The sequence below is a fragment of the Mycteria americana genome, chromosome 5 (assembly GCF_035582795.1).
Source record: "Mycteria americana isolate JAX WOST 10 ecotype Jacksonville Zoo and Gardens chromosome 5, USCA_MyAme_1.0, whole genome shotgun sequence".
In the NCBI taxonomy this organism is placed as follows: domain Eukaryota; kingdom Metazoa; phylum Chordata; class Aves; order Ciconiiformes; family Ciconiidae; genus Mycteria; species Mycteria americana.
Genome location: NC_134369.1, coordinates 18,849,658 through 18,867,962, shown reverse-complemented (window position 1 = coordinate 18,867,962; position 18,305 = coordinate 18,849,658). Strand labels below are relative to the sequence as shown.

Below are 18,305 nucleotides of genomic sequence, written 5' to 3'. Positions count from 1 at the left end.
TCGGCATATTTTTAAGCTGTTTAGTCAATATCCCCTTCCTCTGCTTGTCCTTCACCTTGGCACTGGGCAGTGGAAACACTGCAAACCCCCTTTCTGAAAGAAATCCCCCTGAAGGTGGGCAGGCAGCAACCGTGCTAGTGAAGCGAAATGGCTCCGTCGGGCAGCTGCCTGGGTGCGGGCAGCAGCGCAGGCTCTTTCAGCAGCTCTTTGCACACCTCGCCGCCCTCGCTCGTCCTTTCCCCACCGCGCACTCCCCTTTGTCCAGGCGCGGATGCCCGCAGCCTCGGTGACCCCTCCAAACCGGCGCCCGAGGGAGCAGAGATGCTGGCGGCAGAGCCCGCCCTGGCTCCCGCAGCCTTCCTCCTTCCCTCCTCCTCCTTCTCTGCTCTGTCCGCGCCCTTGCCAAGCTTGCCTGGATGGAGAAGGGAGCGTTCCCCCCCGGCCAGGCGGCCTCATCGGACCCCGCACCAGGTGGGGAAGCTGCCTAACGCCGGGACCGCTGCAGATGCCCCTGCCCGCTGCAGGCAGCCTCTCACCTGCCTGAAGGAGCTGCCCCCTCCGTGCAGCTCCTTTCCTGCTGCTGCCTGCAGGACCAGGCTAGCTGCCTCGGCAAGCGCTTCCGCACATTGCCCGTGGCCGGGAACTGGTGATCGCTCCCCCTCCGCACGCTCTCCGCTCGCCTCCATCTCCCCGCTCGCCAGCTGCCTGCGCTCTTTGTATCACCAGCCATCACGCTCCGCTCCCCATCAGCCGCTCGGCAAAGGCGATCTCCGTCCCCCGGGCAAAGCAGGGCTCTGAGCAGCCCCCTCTTCCCCCTCCGTCCCCATCGGAAGGAAAGGAGCCGGCCGGCTGACAAACCTCTCATGTCCCTGCTCTCCTTCATCCTCCGCACCCTTATTTTCAGCTTCATCTGCCCCTCGCGCATGTCTGTCCAGAACTGGTCCTCGGAGGGAGCAATCATTACATCCACGGGCATCCAGGCAGCTGGGCTGCGGCTCGCGGGGGCACCTCTTGCCTTGGCAAAACAACAGCTGGCGGGCAAACAAAATACTAAAAAACCCAAAAAAGCCCCCCCCCGTGGCAGAGCACTGCCAGCCTCCCCTGGCCCCAGCCTTCAGGCTGAAAAAATAAAAAGCATTAAAAAAATCGAGCCGGGTAGGGGGGCCCAGTGTAGTCCCCTTTCCCCGGCTGCCCTCCTCCTCGCCTCTCGCTCCCTGCGTGCGCGGCTCCTGCTCCAGCCTGAATGAGCTCAGCCCATGAGCAACAGTCCTGCTGATCCATCCACCGCCGCGCTCATAGCGCGCTCATAGCGCGCTCATAGCTAACGGGTCAGGCATGCGACCGCATTCCTTACTCAGCACACAGACACGCAGGAGAACGCTGGGCCTGACATATGCTTCGCTCGCTGCTTAAAGGCGCAACTGCAATTTTCTCGCCCGCCCAAAGGCCCCCGCAGTGAGCGGCCACAACAGGAGATGGATCGCTGCACCACGCCAGATTTGGCCCCGCGGAGTTAGTTTGGGGACAGGGACTTGGAGGGAGGAGGCTAATACCCACACATCATTTCAGCACCAGCCAGGACGGTGTGTGATCAAACCCCCGCGCCAAAGGGGGGACGCGGCACTGCTCTCCATCCCTGCTCCCTGCTGCCCCCCGTCTGGTGATGCGTACCCCATGGCTGCGCCCCGTCCTGCCCCCTCCCCACAGCTGCTCCTGGCAGGACCAACGTGCATCCCCTGGGGGATGTTTAACTCTGAGCCCCAGCACCAAGAAGGGCAATGCCATGATCTCCATTTCCCAAGGGGGAAACTGAGGCACAAAAGATTAAATAACTTATCCGGGGTTCTCTGCTGCAGGGCAGAGCTGAGGACCAGACAGCAGGTCCCTAACACCAGCTCATCTTTCCTCTTGATGTCTCCACCGAGAGCAACACCCAGGAGGGATGCTCATCCTGGAGTGGTTTCAAACAGCTGGAGGCGAACAGGCCCCAACAGCTGGCGGGGAAAGGGGCTGGCACTGGACTGCTCGCACCCGCGCGTGGCTGCGTCGGATGGAATTATCTGCCCAGTCCCAGTGGAGAAGGACCGTGGTCTGGAGGAGATGCACCCTCCACCAAAGCCTTCTCACGTGCAAAAAGTCCAACAAGAGGGGATATGTAGTAATGAGCTTTCCTGGTCCCACTGGGGTCTATCCATCAGCAGTGGCTTCTGAAGCAGGTTGGGGGCTGATGCATTTTCTTCCTTGTATTTGTCCTGGGGGAGAGAATTACTTGTCCCTCCTTCCTACCCATGGGACTCCTTACTATGACTCCACACAGCTCCTTACAAGTTTATTGGTCTGAGCCCAGGCCTCCAGAAAATCATTCATGACTATAGCAAGCAGAGGAGCGAGGAGGGGGGCACATATTGTGCCTTTGAAAATCTGAAGCTTTACGGGCTGAAAAACCCCAGGCTGAGCCATATGTGAGTGACTTCAGTGTTTTTCCTTTGAATGACATCACATGAGATGAGGTCATTGGCATTAACTAAGTGCTCTCCCCTCCCCCCACACCCTGAGAGGAGCCAGCCTCCTAACGAGCCTTGTTGTTGTAACAAATATGGTTTGATTATTATCAGATGTGGGTCAGAGGTTGGATAAAATTCAAAGCGTGCTCCAGCTAGGCTGGAAGAGAGAGGAACAGCCTTCCCCCAAGAGCCACACTTGGGAAGTGGCTCCCACAGCAGCTCGCCAGGGGGTCCATGGTCCCCCACATTTGCCACCTCCGTCCCTACAAGGGAGGGCGCATGATGCTGGTGGCCAGTGCCAACGGCTCCCAGCAATGGAGATGCCTCCATCTCCCACTGCCGCTGCGCCAGCGGTGCTCTGCCCACACTGGTGGGTGATTCGGCTGCAACCCACTCCATAGGCTGCGCCTGGGGCTCCACTGGGGTGAAAACCATCACCAGGTCATGCAGGAACAGTGGCCAGCTGGCCACTCTGTGCCAGCCGAGGGGGATGCTGCAGAAAGCATGTGGTGAATTAGGGGGATGCGATCATCAACCTGTCCCCGACCCAGCAGTCCGCAAACATGAATTTGCCTTCCCTGGCTGCCCTCCGGTTGCTTGACTCCCTCAGGCTTGCGAGAGCCCTCGGCACAAGTTATTTTGGTTACTGGCGGGTTCCTTCAGGATGCATTTGGACTTAGTTTTCGGCTTAGGGCTGCAACTAGGGAGCTGGGCATGACACCACCAAGCAGTCCCTGATGCAGGAGGCTCACTGGTGTCCTGTGTCCCTCTGACCCTCAGCAAAAGACAAGTGAGCAACCCCCTTCCTCTATCAGTGTGAGGTCCAGCCACATGGAGATGCTACCCACAGCCACCGTTCCCCAGGCAGCATCCTCCTCGCCATCTTCTTCACCCCTTTGCCAGGACCAGGGTAGGGTTGGGAGCTGGTGCTGGAGGGCGCTGGCAAGTAGAGAGATGAAAGGCAACATCCATAGCACAGAGACACATCCTGCGTATCACCCGCTGCCCCTCGGCCCCTTTCCCCAGGTGCTCCTCCTGGCCAGGCTGTCACTCATTGTGTCTCCAGCCCCTATTTAGGAGACAGAGGCGCATCACCTGGGGAGCAATGCCCAGCCTCACTGGTCCCGATTCGCTCTCATTGCCACAGTGCTCAGCAGCAAAAAACCTGCTGCAATGGGTCAGAGACACTCATGCAACTCGCCTGCAAGAGCAGGGAGCAGAAAGCCCCTGTTCAGCACCTACATACCCATTGCAACGGTACCTATAGCCTGGCACAAGCCCAGCTGGGCAGCAGCCAGCGGTTCCTTTCTCCACCCAGTGCCGACCTTTCGCAAGCATGTGGCACAGGCCTGGGGAAAGGGGGAGGGAGACAAGGGGAGGCAGGTTTCTCAAAAGGAAGGAAACCATAAGTGGGCAGTGACTCCTGCCATCGGGATCTCTTACTAGGGAAGTTGCCTTCCTCCCATCGGCTTTCCAGAAATGAGAAATGAAATTACATGGCAGTTTTGTAAGTCTTGGCAACCGGAGGGCTGCTCATCTGTAAGCCCGTTCTCCTCCGTCCCTCTCTGCTTTTGGCCCTTTAGCTCGCCTTTTCTGGGTCCGATGGTTAAAAACGCGGCCGGAGGGGGAGGGGAAGCTCCTTGGGGTAATTATAGAATTGGGAAAACAAGTTGTCTGACGACAGCGTTGCTAAACAGGGAGGTTTAGAGCATAGGTCTGGAATACAATCAGCTTGCACATACGTGACCTGGCTTAACCCCTCCCAGGGATGCAGCCACCAGTCCCACTGGGGCTGAAACCCTCCCAGGCATCTTCTGGTCGTGGCGGAGGGTGGGAAGGGGGCACCTTACCCCGACGCTGTGCCTCAGGCTGCAGAGACTGGGAGCACTCCCTAGGGCCACCACTGGGCTGGGTGGCTGGGGATGGATGCCAGCATCCACTGGATGGGGGCTGGAGGGCACAAAAACACGCTCCTGCCCTGGCCAAAGTGGCCCCAGATGGCTTTGCTGAAGGAAAGAAAGCAACTCCTCCAGTGCTATGGACCCAGGGATGTTTTGCGTGAGAGGGAAGGAGGTTCGGAGAGTTCCCTAAACTTCCAGGACTGTAAAAATCACAAACCTTGATGTTACCATTTGAAGTCCAATTTCAAGTGGCTAAAGCCCATGCTATGATTTTTAAAAAAGCACCTCTCCCACTAGGCTGGCAATAGCTCCCTAACCTCCAGCCCTCTGGACAGTCAAAAGAAAAGCATCACCGCAGGTAATCCCCCTGCACTCCACCCGCTACGGCCTGAGAAAAGCCGGGCTTAACCCCCTCCACAGCACTTCTTACCCTTCTTCTGTTCCCAAGCATCACGCGCGCAGTTTGTAGATGAAGAACCAGGATCCCCATTCACTTTATTTGTAAAGCTGGTTCTTCAAAACTCCCAAATCTGGGAGAAGCAAGAAATTGAGAGTCCCATGTGAGCGCTCTTTCCTGTCTCATCCCACCCCTGCACCCTTCTTATTCATACCCACACTCCTGCCAGCCAAGGATCTGCTTCTTTCGGTTCATCACAGTACACTATGGGATGGAGACATCCATGGGTGGGCAGAGGTTCAGAGGAGGTTCAAAGGCAATAATTAGACTTCAGAAGAAAAACTTGTGGGTACCTCTGATGGATTCACATCAATAAGTCCACAAGTGCTCTTAGACCTTGCAGTCTGAGGGTACCTGAAATAGCCCTAACGCTTGACCTACGCGTGCATCTTCAGACCCGTGTACCGAGCAGAGGCTCTTCTGGAGTCAGAGGACAAAGTCCACCAGCTAGTGCATCCTGCATGTCCTGTGTCCCCAGGAGACACACTCACATACCAAAGTTGTCAGATGAAATCATGATGCGGTCCAGAGTGGGTGATGAGGAAGGTAACCATCAAATAGCCAGCTGCAGTGGGGTCCTGCTTCCCCACTGTCATCACTTCCCCACTATCACCAGATAGCTTCTGACTGATGATAAAAGCGTGGGTGTCAGGCTGTTCTCTTTCTTAGGTGCTTTCTTTCTTTCTTTGTATTTTTTCTGCCTTTCGGATGCACATGCCATCTCCAGCTCCTCGGACTCTGACTAAAAGGAAGCCCCCTCTGCTCTGCCCTACGTGCTGCTTTTGTATCCGCCTAGCTCAGCATTTTTCATTCATCTTTTTTCCTCTAAAACAGCCCCAGCCCGATGTGTTTCAAGAGGAGCAGGCAGCAAGGGAAATGTGGTGCTGGCAAGTGGCTTCACACCAACACGACATGCTAAAGCATCACAGTATTTTCAGCCAAGGATGCGCAAAGTCACATCCAGCTGCCCTGATGTTTAACATCCTTTTAGGACTGTCCCTATGCAGCAAAAAAAAGTGCTTTTTCTTTTTTATTAAAATCATCTGTCCCTGAGTCCTTGTTGTAAAATAATTCCAGCCAGTGCTGAACCCACTCCCGCCTGGGCAGCTCAAGTCAGCTCCTGCAATGGAAATCCCCTTTCCTTTTTCACTACTTCATTTTGTCCGCTCTGAAGTCACCTGCCTTTGGTAGATTCCCCTGAAATCCCCCAAATCTCAGCCCCCTCTGGATCACCGCTGCGCAATTACAACTCTCCCTGGCCGTGCTGGCTGGTCGCAGTACCACTGGGCTGGAGAGGACCTGGGTCACAGCCACCACTGCCGAGGCAAGCCTGCTCACCGAGGAGGAGGATGGCGAGCAGAGGGCTGGGAGGGATTTCTTGCTGATGATATTGTTACATTCTTTCCGAATCCTGGGAGTAAACAGACGCTCCAAATTTAGAAAGAACAGGACTGGAAAATTTAAACATTCCTTGAAGAATTGGTACAAAGGGGGGGGGGGGCTGAAGATGATCTCACACGTGTTCCCGAGCCAGATGAAAAGCTCATGACTCGAGTTCAGAAAGCAAGCGAGGGGCCTGTTTCAGGTCGGAGTGCGATATTGCAATGATAAAGCTCCCCCAGCGCATGAAACCACATGAAAAGAGCTTCTGCTGTGCAAGGGGGGTCCCAACCCCAGTGGTCCGGGCTGTAGGGACCACCGTTGCTGGCCACACTGCCACCCCAGTTTAATCTCTGGCTGGCATACGGCTTTGGGCACAGGAGAGAGGAGCCTCGTGCTTGGCCCAAGGACCAGGAGTAGGGACAGGATGGGTGCCTGAGCATCATCTGGACAAACATCCCAAGCCCTTGGCTATCACTTTTAGCTGCTGAATGGGAGAAAAGGAAGATCTCCCCACCCTCCACTGCAGCTGGACAAATGGAGAGGAGCTGGTGAAGCTCAGCACCCAGGAGCTGAGCACTACACTACAGCTCTGGCTGGGCTCCAATACAAGAGCTGGCACGCGGGAGCCATCAGGGAGCGATGGAGCCAGACCGCTGCTGCTGCTTCATAAACAGATAATGGCTGTTAATAAAAACCAAGCGGGAGTTTGCGAAGGGGAAGAAGAAGAGGGGGAGGGGGGAAGCAAAATGGGGGAAAAAAAAAAAAAGAAAAGTAAAAAAAAGGCAAAAAATAGCAAAAAAAAAAAGCAAAAAAGTGAGGGTTTGTGCTGAAGTAAACAAAGGTTAAAGAACAGTCAGACTCCTGCAGGAATAGCAGAGCTGGGCCGAGAGGGAGGGAGGGGGCATTACGTAATGCAGGAAAAATGTTGGCTCCATTCAGTTTTCCACCACTTCATGTGATGTCAGGAAAAACCATATAAATCAACAGGCTTTCTGCTCCCACGGATGGAGGGCAGCAAGCAGCACTATTTATACTTACACAATTAAAAAAAAAAAAAAAAGGGAAAAGAGAAGAGAAGCCGATGATTTCCAAGACTGGGAATAATTGACTCAGATTCCTCCTTCCCAGCCTGCTGGAAGCTGCTTCTGGGCTGTTAACCCTTGAGGGGTCCCCGTTGCCACTGTTGCCATCTCCAGCTCCCCTGGCCTCACCCATCAGCCTCCACTAGCTGCTTCAAGGGTCTGAAGGATGATGGGTTGGAAACGAGCAAGAATGGCCAAGCACTGCATTTGCATCAGATGGGGACACTGAGGCATGGACATGCGTAACCCCTCGAGAAATATCTGCTGGGGCTGAGGAGAGCTGGGGAGCTTGGAGGGGCTTGAGAGGTTTTGGGGCTGTGTAGGGCTGGCACATGGCTTTGGGGACCCTCAGGACAGGGTTCCCTGAGGTGCTGGCATCCACTTAGGGACAGGCTGAGATTTCAGGGCAGGACCCTGAGATTTTGCCAGCCCTTGGCAGCCCGACTCCCTGCTGGGGTCACAAGCCACCTCCAGGGAGGACCCTGAAACCTCTTCTGGGACATGGGATGGGTTGGGTCAGGACGAGGTGCCTGAGCCCGGAGTGGACAGACCGAGGGGTTAAACCCCACCAGGGCAAGGGGTCAGAATCAGGCCCGGCCCACACATCCTCCCTCAGACCTCTCAAGAGCTGCCTCTAAAACAACCTGGCTGGTGCCCACACTGCAGGCAGGAAGAAGCTGCGTGTGTCGGCAAGCGTGCCCAGCCTACCCCAGATGCTCTCCGCAGCCACTTCCAGTCACGATTTCCATGTAAAATGCTGCCGCCATGACCCAGTCTTCTACATTTCGGTTCCCGTTTTTTCCATCCACTGGCAGCCCGCATTCCTCATCAGGCTGTAGCCCTGCAGCGCTTTTAATTAGGGAGGTTTAATCTTTGCTTGGCGCCTAGCACAGCCGCACTGCTGCTGGGGGGTCTGGGCTCCTGCAGCCCAGGGAGATGGAAATAACTGCCCTGAAGATGGAGGATGTGTGCACCCAAGTAGGGTGCAGGTTTGCTCATGGGGGGCTCAGCAGTGGCGAGGCTGATGGCCTGGGGGGTGGCACACCACCAGTGCTCACCCAGCATAGGGCATGCTGTGCATGCGGCTGGGGTGCAGCAGTACTACGGGGGTCCCTCAAGCCTCCCCTTGCTTTCCCGGGGAGAAGAAGGCTCCAGGGCTTTCAGGGCCACCTCACTCAGCCCCATCCCTACTCCAGGAGGACTTGGGGCAGGGGGTTTCCAGTCAGCACACAGCCCTGCCCCTTGCCCAGCCCTGGGAAAGCGGCGGTGGGTTGGGGGGTGCCAGGGTCACGCCACGAAGGCTGTTTCCTGACCCGTCCTGGTGACTAAGCAGGTTCCTTCCCAGATGAGGCCGAATCCGCCTTCTCCTTCTCCTGCACTGTGCGCCAAGCCGTGCCCTTGTTTATCCCGCGATGACCTTGGAGCCGCCAGCGTGGCTGCTGGGGCGGGCCAGGGGCTGCCGTAGCAAGCTCATGGCGGCATCCTCCAGCACTGGCCTCAGCAGAGCTCCTGCAACCCGGGCCATGCTAATTAGCTTTAACTTGATTTTGTGTAGTCCCTGCTTGCTTTTGAAAGCCTTGAACTGGGGGGCTTATTCCTGCTATTTCTCTGTTCTCCCCACCACAACGCAGCTGCTCTGATTCAACAGCACTTACCCATGCCATGCACGAGCAAGGCTCCCTGAATGCCACTTGCTTGTGCCACCTTCCCCATCACAACTACTCCTTTCCAGGGTTTGTCATGCTGCCAGGTTTGTGGGGACGGCTGCTCCCTCCACCCCTGCAATGCTCCAGGGACACAGAGGTCAGCACCCTCTGCCTCAGCCCCAAAGCAGTACCCAACCGCCGCAGGACAAGGATGGGCTTGGGGAATGGAGACGATCCCCATCTCTGTGCTTTCGGCACTATCTAGGAGCCTGGCTGAGCTCAGCGGGATTGAGGGGCTGCATGGGGCAGTGCCCGCCCACCCCTCTGCGGGCAGAAAGCTTGGAGGTGGGCAGCCAGCCAGGCAGATGCCCAGCCGTCCCAGCTATGGGGAATTAAAGGCAGCTTTAACTCGCCCTTCGGCAGCTCACTGCCTTTTTCTCCTCCTCTCTGCTGGGTCAGAGCGTTTCATTCATCAGTCGCCTGCCTCCCGTTTTGCTCTGCAGAAGGGTTGTAATTAGGGCAGCGCATGCCCTCCTCCTGCCTGTGTGCTCGCGCCCGGAGAGCATCATCTCCAGCAGACCCAGGGATGACCCTCTGCCCCTGTCCTCCTTCCCCTTCCCCTTCCCAGCACATCCATGGATTTCCTCTCCTGTCCTCCCTTTAACAGCAGTGAGAGGGAGCAGAATGCCTGAACCGGGTCCGGCCCTTGGCACGTTCACTGGGGATGAAGCAGCGCCAGGATGGGGGAACGAAGGGCAGCTTTTGGGTGGCTGGATCCGTGAAACCATGACCCCTCTGTACCCTCCCCTCTCATTCACCCTGGCTGGCAGGCGCAGGGGTGAGGAACTGGACGGTGCGAGGAATGAATGCACTGGGGGGAGCCAGTAATGCCAGCGTGGGTCGAGCCTCCTCGGTCCACATGCGGGGCTGCCCTCTGACTCCACAGCCACCGGTGGCCGGGAAAGCGGGTGCAGATGGACACATGTGGCCACAGCCCCGTAACTCCAGACTAAGGGCACGAGCACCAAGGGAAGCAGTAACCCAGGGTTCCTACCTGTGAGGATGGAGACGCTGTGGAAACAGCTGTCCAGTTTGCCCAGGAGGATGGAGAGGAAGCTGTCGGCAGCCAAGCCGGTCACGTCCCGCGTGCTCTGGTCGTAGACCACCACGTCCTGGTGCTCCTCTGCCTCCACCTGTGGGGGAACAGCAAAAACTGGGCATCAGAGAAATCGGCTGAGCACTGAGGATGCTGCTGCCCACGCCACCATGGGAAGCAAAGCTGAATTTAGCGGTCACACAAGCTGGATACCCCAGCTCCACGCTGTCCCCACGAGCTGGCTTCACTCACCAATCACAGGGTCCAGCCAGGCTGGGACTCTGCTCCACGGCTACGAGTGAGTATGTTGGCACAGACACCCGTCGGAGCAGCCCCACCAACTGTGAGCGCTTTTGAACATCCTACCCAAAATAGGGTCACTCCTCCCCATCGCCCACCCTCAGCTTGCCATTACTTAACCACATCCCAGAAGTCGCTGCAACTTCTTCCACCACCTCCTCCCCACCCAACCTTTGCCCTCAGAAACTCCTCTGCAGCCTGGCTGGTGTCACAGGGATTTGGGGGTGGTTCTGCAGGCATGGATGCTCCCAGCACAGCCCCTGTGCTGCAGCTGGAGCAAGCAGCTCTTCAGGCTCTTCAGGGCTCAGCTCTTCAGGGCTCAGCCTGGAAACACCATGCCCAGCACAGTAACACCTCTGTAGGCACTACCCCTCTGGAAGCTCAACTCAAACCTCCTGCAGATCACCCCTGAGGAGAGGGAAAATCTCTTCTTTATCTTGGTGGATGTTCAGGGGGATGCTCTTTCTTCCTTTCGTAATGTGCAGCAGGGCTTGCACACTGCAGAGATGTGCTGGGGAGAGGCAAAGGAGCTCTCACATGACTCTGTGCCACAAACAGCACCCAGCCCTGCCACCGCTGCAGGGTCTCTGGGGCGGGTGAGATGGTGGGGTACACCACAGGCAGGCAGGAGTCCCCCCACGCCTAGTGATGGCTAGATTGCAGTGACAGCACTCAAGGTGCAGCCGGCCATTCCTACACCTACCTGAAGGTCCATGAATTAAAAAAAGATAAAAATCCTCACAGAGGCATGGCTCAGCACATCTGCTGAATAGCCGGGTGTATGGCATATGCCTACCTTGCAAGTGCCTGCCCTCTCAGCCAGTGGGGCAAGGCACATCCATCACGCTGTGGGAGGAGGAGGAGGCAGCAGTGGGCAGGGAGGGAGGGTCTGCACCCCCGAGCCACTCTCTCCTCTAGCTTGTGTTGGAGCTGCCCATCACCCACCCCCTGCTCATCCCTCTCCGAAATCTCTTTAGGACACCACTTGAACTAGGAACCGCTCATGGACACCCGCCTCCTTTTGCTGTCTTACTGCCATGCCCTATCTTACCACTGGAGCAGATTCACTCGGGGTTGCTGTCGATATTAATGCTGCTTTCACACCCTGCTGCAGGTGCTTCCCTGCTTGGCAACGTGAGCACCATCCAAATAAAACTGCAGGGTGCACTGATTTAGCTGAGCTCATCATGTCTCCTCACTGCAGCAGAAGGACGGCCCCACACCAACAGAAATCCCTGCCAGGGCACTGCGCGCAGCTCTGCAATAGGAAGCGGGGAGCTCAAAGGAGCCGCCTGTCCCCAGCCCAGCACCTGGCACTGGAGTGCAAAACTGGCCCTGCAGGTCAGCGGAATGATGGGAGGGATGAAAAGGCAGCGGCAGGATGAGAAGGAAGAGAAAAGGATGTGGGAATTTTAAAATAAGACACTGAAAAATGACCGAAGCCACCTGGGGGTAAGCCAGCTGAGGATCTACCCCAGCATATCTTCCTCGGCCATCCCTCAAGCAAGACTTTTGCAGGAGGCCACCCCAAGTGCAGCTGGAGGGAAACACGGTGGCTGCTGAGCCAGCTCAGACCCAGCAGCCTGCCAGTCCTTAGCAGGGCCACTATCCCTTCAAGTCCCCCTAGCATGCCCTTAGAACATCCCAAAAACCCAGTCCCCAGCCTGAAGCCCCATGCCAGCGAAAGCATCTCCTCTAAAAGCATGGTGAGGTGGGGACCGAGCTGCGGCAGGGCAGGGGCTCATCTTGGCTGTGCAGTCCCCGCCGGGGTGGCTGCAGGGGAGATACCAGCTCTGGCCAAGCAGAATTATCCCACAATAGGATTTAGTGTTCCCTCCACATGGGGAGGCTTTGTTTGGGCCATTACTGCAGGGTTGCTGTGCGACGGCAGAGATGTGCAACACAGTTTACATCTTACTAAAGTTATAAGGTTTCACTCAATGTAAATGCCAAACAAGCGCTGGCCTTGCATGGCCTGGCTGCAGAAAATAAATACCTCACTTGCTGGGGTGAGGATGCCTGCAGGATGGTCCTGAAGAACCCTTGTGGAGCACACAGGGAGCCCGCACTGGCATCCCAGCTCCTCAGCACAAAGGGAAATGAGAGGGAGATGTTTAATCAGGTCCATGGGTCTCCCATTAACCTCACACACTCCTGATACACAGGAGAAGGCACAGCCCCATCTCTGGCCTTAAACATACAGAGGTTAAAAGCTAACTGGGGCAGAGGAGCTGGAGAGATGCTCAGGGCCAGATTCCTGCCTCTGCTAGAGGCTGGCATAGGGTAGGGGCACAGCTGACAATAGAGGATTCCCTCCGAGGAGCAGTTACCTCCATGGTGGGAGCTCTCCCATGGGGACTGCCCATCACCCCAAGACTGCTGAAGTAACCAAACCCCCAGGCATCACCCTCCGGAAAGGGTCCCCAAATCCAACCAGCAAGTGACAGTGGGGCCAAGGTGCAGCAGATCTTTTGCCCCAAGTAGATGCTGAGTGGGGCTTGCAAACCTGTGCATGCCTTTGAAAAGCTGCTGGCCCACCTCAACACTGGAGGTGCCCCAGGGCACCTCCCCAGGGACAAACCTCCTCCCTGCCAGCACCTCGGCTGGGGGGGATGGCCAGGCCAGCGCAGGAACCACCTGGCCAACAGCTCCAACCAAACCCCAGCTGAGACCATCCATCGCCTTTGCACCAAGCCCAGTGCTCCCCATCACCCTTCCCAGCTCTGGCTGGAGGTAACTCACTTGTGGACATTTGGTCCAGGGCACTGGGTGGTTCAACACAGTCCAGGTCCCTGCTCCACCTCTCCCCGGCTGCCAAGTGGGGATGATGATGCTCTACAGGTGATCCGGACTAAGATAAGAGCGAGCTATTCTTATTATCCCAATTACTACAGACATCTCAGTCACATATTGTTTCAAAACACAGTGAATCACCCCACTGAAATAACAGGGCTTCCATCAGCATAAAAAGCAGCCAGGCACAAGGCTCAAAAATAAGCCCCAGCTTTCCCTCAAGCAAAACAGCTGCTTGCAGAGCCATGCTCCTAATGCAAATAAATAAATATTCCCATTGCCCGAAGAGACCCTTGTCATGCCTCAAACCATAGCTATAGCTGCTCTGGAGATAGCTACATTTCAGGAAGCGAGAAGAGGTCGAGAGGTAGACAGACTTTCCAGGGGGATCTTGAAGAAGTGAAACTTTCAACATTTCCCTCAAGAAATGCTAGTAAAAACCCCAAGCAGGAATTTCCCATAACCTCTGCCCCCAAAACTGCACCAAAGAGTTGAATGATTCCAGTTGTTATTGGAATTCATTATTGGGAGAATTCATTATTGTTAGTATTGGGAGAAGGGTTCAAAAACAAAACCAGAGCAGTACATTGGTACCATTTTTGTACAGAGGGAGACTACTGCTAATTGGGAAATGAATTGCTGCTGCAGTTTCCCATCCAGGCACCACCGGAAGATGCACGCGCCCAGCAGGATGCAATGCACAGTGGGGCTCAGGGAGCGGTGGCTTAGCTATGCCCACGATCGTAGGCACATTTCATTGAAAAAACAAAGGGATTTTTCTTTTCCTCATTTCTTCTTTCCCACCAAATGGTCCTTTCCTTTCCTTGCACCAAAAAAGCCAGGAGCTGTTGTTATCCCACAGCATTGCTCCAAATCACAGCATCCAGAAGCACTGTTAATGGCACCCTTCCTTAACAGCGGCATGGAAAAGAGGGGTGCGAGCACTGGGAAAAGCAAATTAGACAAATGCTGTCACCCCCTCTGCCTGTGTGCACGCGGGAGGAGCGGAGGGGAGAGCCAGGCGGGGTTGCCCAAAAGCTTTGCTCTGTATCAGCCCCTGCATCCTTCCCCAAAAGGCAATTGCCACCCGGAGCATCGCCGAGCCGGGATGCGCAGGTTGAGCTCTCTGCACTGGGCCGGCGAGGAGGAGTGGGACGAGGTGAGGGCTCAGGGCTGCCCTTTCCCTGCCCAGGCAGCTCCGCATCCCTGCCGGCCGCCTTTGTCTCGGCAGCCCCGGCTGGCCGGGAGCAGGAAACGGGAGGAGGGCGGGAGGCCCGTCAGGAGGAATAATGGGGCCGGACAATCGCGCCACTGATGTCACCCTTCCTGCCATCTGCTCCCAACGCCAGCCTTGCCCCCTGTGTCCCCCCGCTTCGCCCCCCCGCCTCCCCCAGCCCCGGTGTGGGGAGCCAGGGGCAGAGCAGGGCCGGGGGGGGGGGTGGGGGTGGGGGTGGTGGGTATTGGCCAGCGACGGCAGGTGGAGGCAAGGAAATGATACAGGGGTAATGGAGGTCTAAACCAGCTTTCAGCATCCCCCTCTGAGGGCCTGTGCACCTCGAGGCAGCAGACCATATTGATTTCTAGGGGTCCTAAAATACATCCACGACCCAAGTGGCTGAAATCAGAGGCGTGGGGGAAGGAGAAAGGGGGAGACGAGAGTTCATCACCCCAAAATGCAAACTCCCAGGTGCGTGCACGAAAAGGCTTGGACACCCCGAGCCGCGGCCACCACCCCTGCTTTATGCCAGATGAGGATATGGCTGTGACCCCCCCCCCCCCCGGTCCCCTCGCCCAGCTTCCCAGGGCAAGTGGCTTAACCTCACACGGGTGCTCTGAGGCTTAATTAATTCCCGGGCTGTGTGCGCTGGCAGAGCCAGTGCGCAAGCAGTGAGCGCAGCAGGGGCTGCGCAGAGCAGCAGCGGGGGCACACTGCCTCCTGCCCGCGGATGTGCCGGGAGAGACTTCAGCCATGAGGAAAAGGAAAAGGAAAAGGAAAAGGAAAAGGAAAAGGAAAAGGAAAAGGAAAAGGAAAAGGAAAAGGAAAAGGAAAAGGAGTGAATTAAAGACGGTGGCAACGCCTCTCCTCCGCCCCCCTAGCATCCCTGGTCATAATCACGTCCCCAGCCGGTACCTGGACCATTACGCAATAACCCAGGAAAGGGGAGGAGGCGATTGCTCCTTCTATGGGGACAGAGCAGGGACCGCCAGGACGGGCCAGCCGACCCCTTTGCGTTCCACTGCTCCTCTGCGGCTGCCGAGCTGCAGGTTTGCAGGCGGACAGCATCAGCTGACATTAACTCTTCCATGCTTCCCCCTTCCCCATCATCCTCCTCCTCTTCCTCCCCCTTGCGCATCGCTTTCGCTGCTGCTGCTGCTGCTGCCGCCGCTCCACGTGACGGCGGCCACTGCAGAGGTGACCCTCGCCGGGAGGAGGGCGGCCGCGCCGCTCTCCTCCTAGCTCGCGAAAAACTGGTTATTCTGCTTTATTCTCCCGGGGATTTAAGAGCAGCTAAAGCCGTTCAGGAATCAGTCCCTGCAATCCCCTCCGAATCGCCCCGCCCGGCGCATCACGGCAGCAGATTGGCGCGAGGCCGGCCCCCGCGCCGCGAGTCCTCTCGATCCCGGCGGGGTGATGTCACCGGCAGCCAATGCGGGCAGCGGCGGCTTCGCGGGGCGGCGGGGGGGACGCGCGCAGATGGCTCCAGCTGGGCCCAGCACTTGATTAATCGCCTGAATTACCCTCGCTTTGCCATAAAATTACAAGGCGGGAGGGGGGAACGGTAAAAGCCAGCCGGCGGGAGGGCGCGCTGCGACGACAACCCACCACCCTCCGGCTCGTCCCGCAGCCCGGCGCCCGCCGGCGCAGCCCTCGGCGGGGGGGCAGCTCCCGGCCTATGGCACGGCGGCGGCACCCGGCGCTGCTCCGGCCGGGGCTCCAGGCCAGCTCCGTGGCTTAGGGCCACCTCTATTATTTAACCAGGAGCCACAGAGAGAGGAGCCTGGGAGAGATAATGTGCCGTGACACCGGATAAGAGCTTCTGGCGTCACAGGGGAGGAGGATTACATGTCCCTGAATGGAGTTAGAGATGACAGAGGGGAGGGGAAGAGTTTTTAGCAGGGGAAAAACTGTTTTTAGCTTACAGATCCAGGAAGGCTTTGCGGGGTTGTTTGCTGGTGTAGGACAAGTCCTAAGGCTGATATACCTGTTAGACTTGCCTGGGGAGGGCTCCTGGAGCAGGGAGCCACGTCATGGGGGTGGGGGCAACGAACAGGTCCCTGAGGACAGCCCTGTGGCCGCATGAGCTCACGCTCCAGCTCTCCAAAGGGTGCCGGAGAGATGCCAGCAGATACTGGGGTCAAGGGATGGAGGAGGAGGATGCACATGCCACGCATAGATGGGCCCTTAAGCCAGTCTGCATCCCACCCCCACCCTGCCCCTTTCTACTGGAGAAGTGAGTGCAAGCATCCACCAAGAAAGGCGAGGGCCAGATCACCTACCTTCATCTTGGAGGCAGGCTGGATGAGCTCCGTGATGGAGACCTTGTCCTGCTGGAGCCTCCTCTTGACGAGCTTGGAGCAGCAGATGTTGACGGAGCTGAGGACGTGCCAGGAGTTGTACTCCACGAAGGAGCGGCTGTCGATGACCAGGGTGCCCTCTGCTCCGTTCCTCAGGAGGCTGGCCAGCTTCTTTGGGTCCATCACCTTGCGTGGGAGCCTGTCCCCAGCCATAACGGGCCCGTCCCCTCTATGGCAAGTGGGGGGCAAGGGGCAGAAGGGCAGGGCAGGGACACCAGCACCCGTTTCCCTCAGGGGAACGAGTGAGGGGGTAAGGCGTGAGCAGGGCAGCACCCGTCCTGGTCTCCTCACGCTGCTAACACCCAGGATGCCACCTCATTGTGCTGAACCTGGAAAGAGAGAAAAGGAGAAGATGACCGGTCAGCTGGGCAGGACGCCACACTCACCTTGGGCCAAGTCCCCAAGGGCTTGGTCTTCAGAAGAGCATAAGAGGGCAACAAGCCACACTTTCTCACTTTCTAGGTATGTTCTCCCAGCCCGTGGGCATCTGTGGCTCCAGAGCTGCCCAAGCCAGAGGTTTTCTCTTTGTATTTAATAGCCCTCAGCGAAGCTTTCTTCCATGAATTTGTCTAATTCCTTTTTGAAGCCATGTCAGCTTTTAACAGGCACAGTGGCCAGTGGCAGGGAGCAGAACAGTTTGCCAGCTACAATGAAGTCCTTCCCATGGTTTGCTCCAAATCTGCTAACCAATGGCTCCTCTGGGTGACCCCTACTACTTGCACTGGAAGAGGCCACACATGCCTGTTCCCTAATCACCTTCCCCATGGTTCTCACCACATTTAGACCTCATTTAGGAGCCTTTCAGGTCAGAGCATCTACAGAGCTGCCTGTTGCATAGACGCCTTTTGCCACCCCAGCCAGCCCCGATATGCCGAGTTTGATGCAGGCACACCTGCGACCTGCACGGGGCAAGATGTCTCCTCCTTTCCCTGTTCCCAGCCCAACAGCTCCTCGCACTCAATTTGCTTTTTCTGACCTCTACCGAGCACAGAGCTAATGGTTTCACAGAAGCAGCTCAGCTCAGCTCTAAGGTTTTGCTGCCACATGGTACTAGCTAGTTCAGGGCCCATCAGACACACCACCAAATCAGGTTTGCTCACCCACATCCATCACTTCACACGGGATTTCACCTGCCTTTTTATCAGAGCCTGCTCATGGGTATCTTGCCAGCTTGCCTCCTGGCAAGTCAAGAGAAGATGACCTCTCTTGGAAGCCAAGAAGTGGAGTTGACCTTCACTCCTGCCTTCAAGAAACAGGCCAGGCATTAGGGCAGAGGCCCTGGGAAGCTGTACTTGAACCAAGATGGCCCCGAAGTGGCTACTGCTTTCCAGCATCTAACTTGCACAGACATTGAAGGGGGGTTAATATATAGGGGTACATATCTGGGCTCCATCTTAGGAGCTGAGGAGGGTCAAGCCTGGTGCTCTCTGAAGTGCTACCAGAAGAACAAGCTTCCTCCGCACCTAGCCCATGGGGTCTGCAAGAGCAATAGGCAGGCTGGGGGGCATTCAGCTCAGGGTGTCTTCTTAGGTTTTAATGGCACACATCACTGCAGGCATGTTTTAAT

The 18,305-nt window shown here is 56.8% G+C and overlaps 1 protein-coding gene across 2 annotated transcripts in view; it reads right to left on the bottom strand.

Annotated features, from left to right (window-relative positions):
• The window catches only part of DUSP8 (dual specificity phosphatase 8), a 48,605-nt gene that overhangs the window by 16,847 nt on the left and 13,453 nt on the right, over nucleotides 1-18,305 (bottom strand). Inside the window, exons 2-3 of one of the 2 annotated variants that reach the window (XM_075502341.1) lie at nucleotides 16,661-17,067; nucleotides 10,028-10,166 (exon numbers count right to left, since the gene is read on the bottom strand). In XM_075502341.1, the coding sequence (XP_075358456.1) occupies nucleotides 10,028-10,166; nucleotides 16,661-16,891 (370 nt within the window). In that variant the 5' untranslated portion in view covers nucleotides 16,892-17,067. Of the gene's footprint in view, nucleotides 1-858; nucleotides 1,295-10,027; nucleotides 10,167-16,660; nucleotides 17,068-18,305 lie in introns of those variants that run through there. The other variant, XM_075502342.1, reaches the window with a different exon arrangement.